The 1,976-nt window shown below is 33.4% G+C and overlaps 1 protein-coding gene across 1 annotated transcript in view; it reads left to right on the top strand.

Moving 5' to 3' along the window:
* Positions 1 to 1,512: 1,512 nt before the first annotated feature.
* LOC104995986 (transmembrane 9 superfamily member 2-like) overlaps positions 1,513 to 1,976 on the top strand; it is a gene marked incomplete at its 3' end in the record, with an annotated part of 12,704 nt that continues 12,240 nt past the window's right edge. Inside the window, exon 1 of the mRNA XM_010850075.1 lies at positions 1,513 to 1,649. Coding sequence (XP_010848377.1) covers positions 1,561 to 1,649 — 89 coding nt within the window. The remainder of the gene's footprint in view (positions 1,650 to 1,976) is intronic.

Below are 1,976 nucleotides of genomic sequence, written 5' to 3'. Positions count from 1 at the left end.
GTACTGCAGTCCATGGGCTCACAAAGAATTGGACATGACTTAGTGACTGACAACAGCAACAACATCTTGTATAACTACACTATGAAAGCAAAACTAGTAGACAATGCACAGAGCTTATTCAGATTTCACTAGTTTTACATGCACTTATTTGTGTGTGTGATGCAGGTTTGTGTACCTACTACCACAGTCAATACATAGCATAGTTCTATCAGCACAGAGCTCCCTAAAGTTCTCCATTTACTGTTCTTTTTCTGTTTAGTTTTCAGAATTCTTTATGTATTCTAGTTATGATTCCTTTGTTGCAACAGTCATTTGCAAATAGTTTCTGCCTGTCTGTGACTTGTTTTTTTTGTTTTTGTTTTTTTTTGTTTTACTTCTTATTAGGGTCTTTCATGAAGCAAATACTTTAAATTTTATGTGGTCCAATAATCAAGTTTTCCTTTTATGAATCATGCTTCTGGTGTCTAGTCTAAGAAGACTTTGTATAGCCTTCAGGCCTAAAAACTTTTTTCTATGCTTTCTTCTAGAAGTTTTTTAATTTAGCTTTATATCTTTAAGTCTGTGATCCATTGTGAATTATTTTTTGTATAAGGTATGAGGTTTGGGTTGAAATTTTTTTTCTTTCTTTTTTGGCCTGTAGGTGTGCAATTACTTCAGTACCATTTGCTGAAAAGACCTTTTCAACAATTTCAATTCTTTCTCCACTACTTGCTTTTGCACCTTTGTAAAAAAAGTCACTTGGGCCTAGTTGTGTAGGTGTAATTCCTAGGTTCTCTGTTGATCTGTTCCATTGGTCTGTGTGTCAGGCATTTGCTTTTTGATGATTAAAGTTGCACACACTCCCCCAGTTGTACCATTGTACTGAAAGAAAAGCGCACCTTTTCAAGAAATGCTATGCTTTGCACTGAAGAAACATGACAGTTCAACTCAGTTTGGGGTTAATATTGTATGATTTCAGGATATCAGGTGTTGAATTTTCATAGTTTATTCTTGCTCATTGTTTTCTGATTAACAACACTAGCACTTCACCTTGCTCATCTCCAGTAGCCAGACTTTGTAAATAAGAGATTTCATATTAAAAGTTTCAAATATTTTCTTCTCATTTTTTGGTAACACTTTTATTAAGGGATCATTTGCATGCCGAATAATTTACCCACTCATAAGTGTCCATTTCAGTGCTTTTTAGTATATTCATAGAGTTCTATAACCATCACTACAACCAATTTTATTATAAGTTTTAAGTGAAGTGTTCTAGATCAGGGTAATTTATAGAAAGCTGCAGTGGATTTTATACCCCACCTTATATAGTACTGAAGAAGGCAGGTTCTCTTGAAAGCAGTGCGTGTCTAGTTTAATTATTTCAGATGTGTACTGAAGTGTAGAGGAAATCGTGTTGAGAATCATGGCATACTGAAATCTCTGAAGAAAAGTTTTATCTATAAGATAAAGTGCTTACTTTGTGACATTTGGTTTGTACAACTTAGTCCAATCTCTTAATTTTTTAATTTTCTTTCCTAACAGTTTTCCTTTAACAAGTCAGAGACATGTGTGAAAGTTTGTATGAAATCTTATGACACAGCAAAGGAAGATCAAAAGAAAAAGCTGGATTTTTTGAAGAAAGGAATACAACTGAATTATCAACATCACTGGTAGGTTTGGCATCTGACATCGTATGACTTAAATTTTCAATTCCCTTCAGAAGCAGTTTTATAGGTTTTATTTACCTTTGGAGAAATGTATGTTATGATAGTATAAATTAGTAGTTTTACTGTAAAGTAATTAACCAGTTTGCATTCTTTGAAAATATGCTGGCATTTAGGAATGGATTGGGGGAAATCTTGATTGGGGAGTTAAAAATCATCTTCAAGGAAAGAGAACAGAATGAAAAACAATGTTTGACAGTTGGTAAACTTGTGGGTGACTTCTTTATTTGCTAGATTTTATGTAGCATCCTTTTTATTTCTTATCTGAAAACA

Source organism: Bison bison, unplaced genomic scaffold, assembly GCF_000754665.1.
Source record: "Bison bison bison isolate TAMUID 2011002044 unplaced genomic scaffold, Bison_UMD1.0 scf7180017851150, whole genome shotgun sequence".
NCBI lineage: Eukaryota > Metazoa > Chordata > Mammalia > Artiodactyla > Bovidae > Bison > Bison bison.
This window is presented reverse-complemented; position numbering and strand designations above follow the sequence as displayed.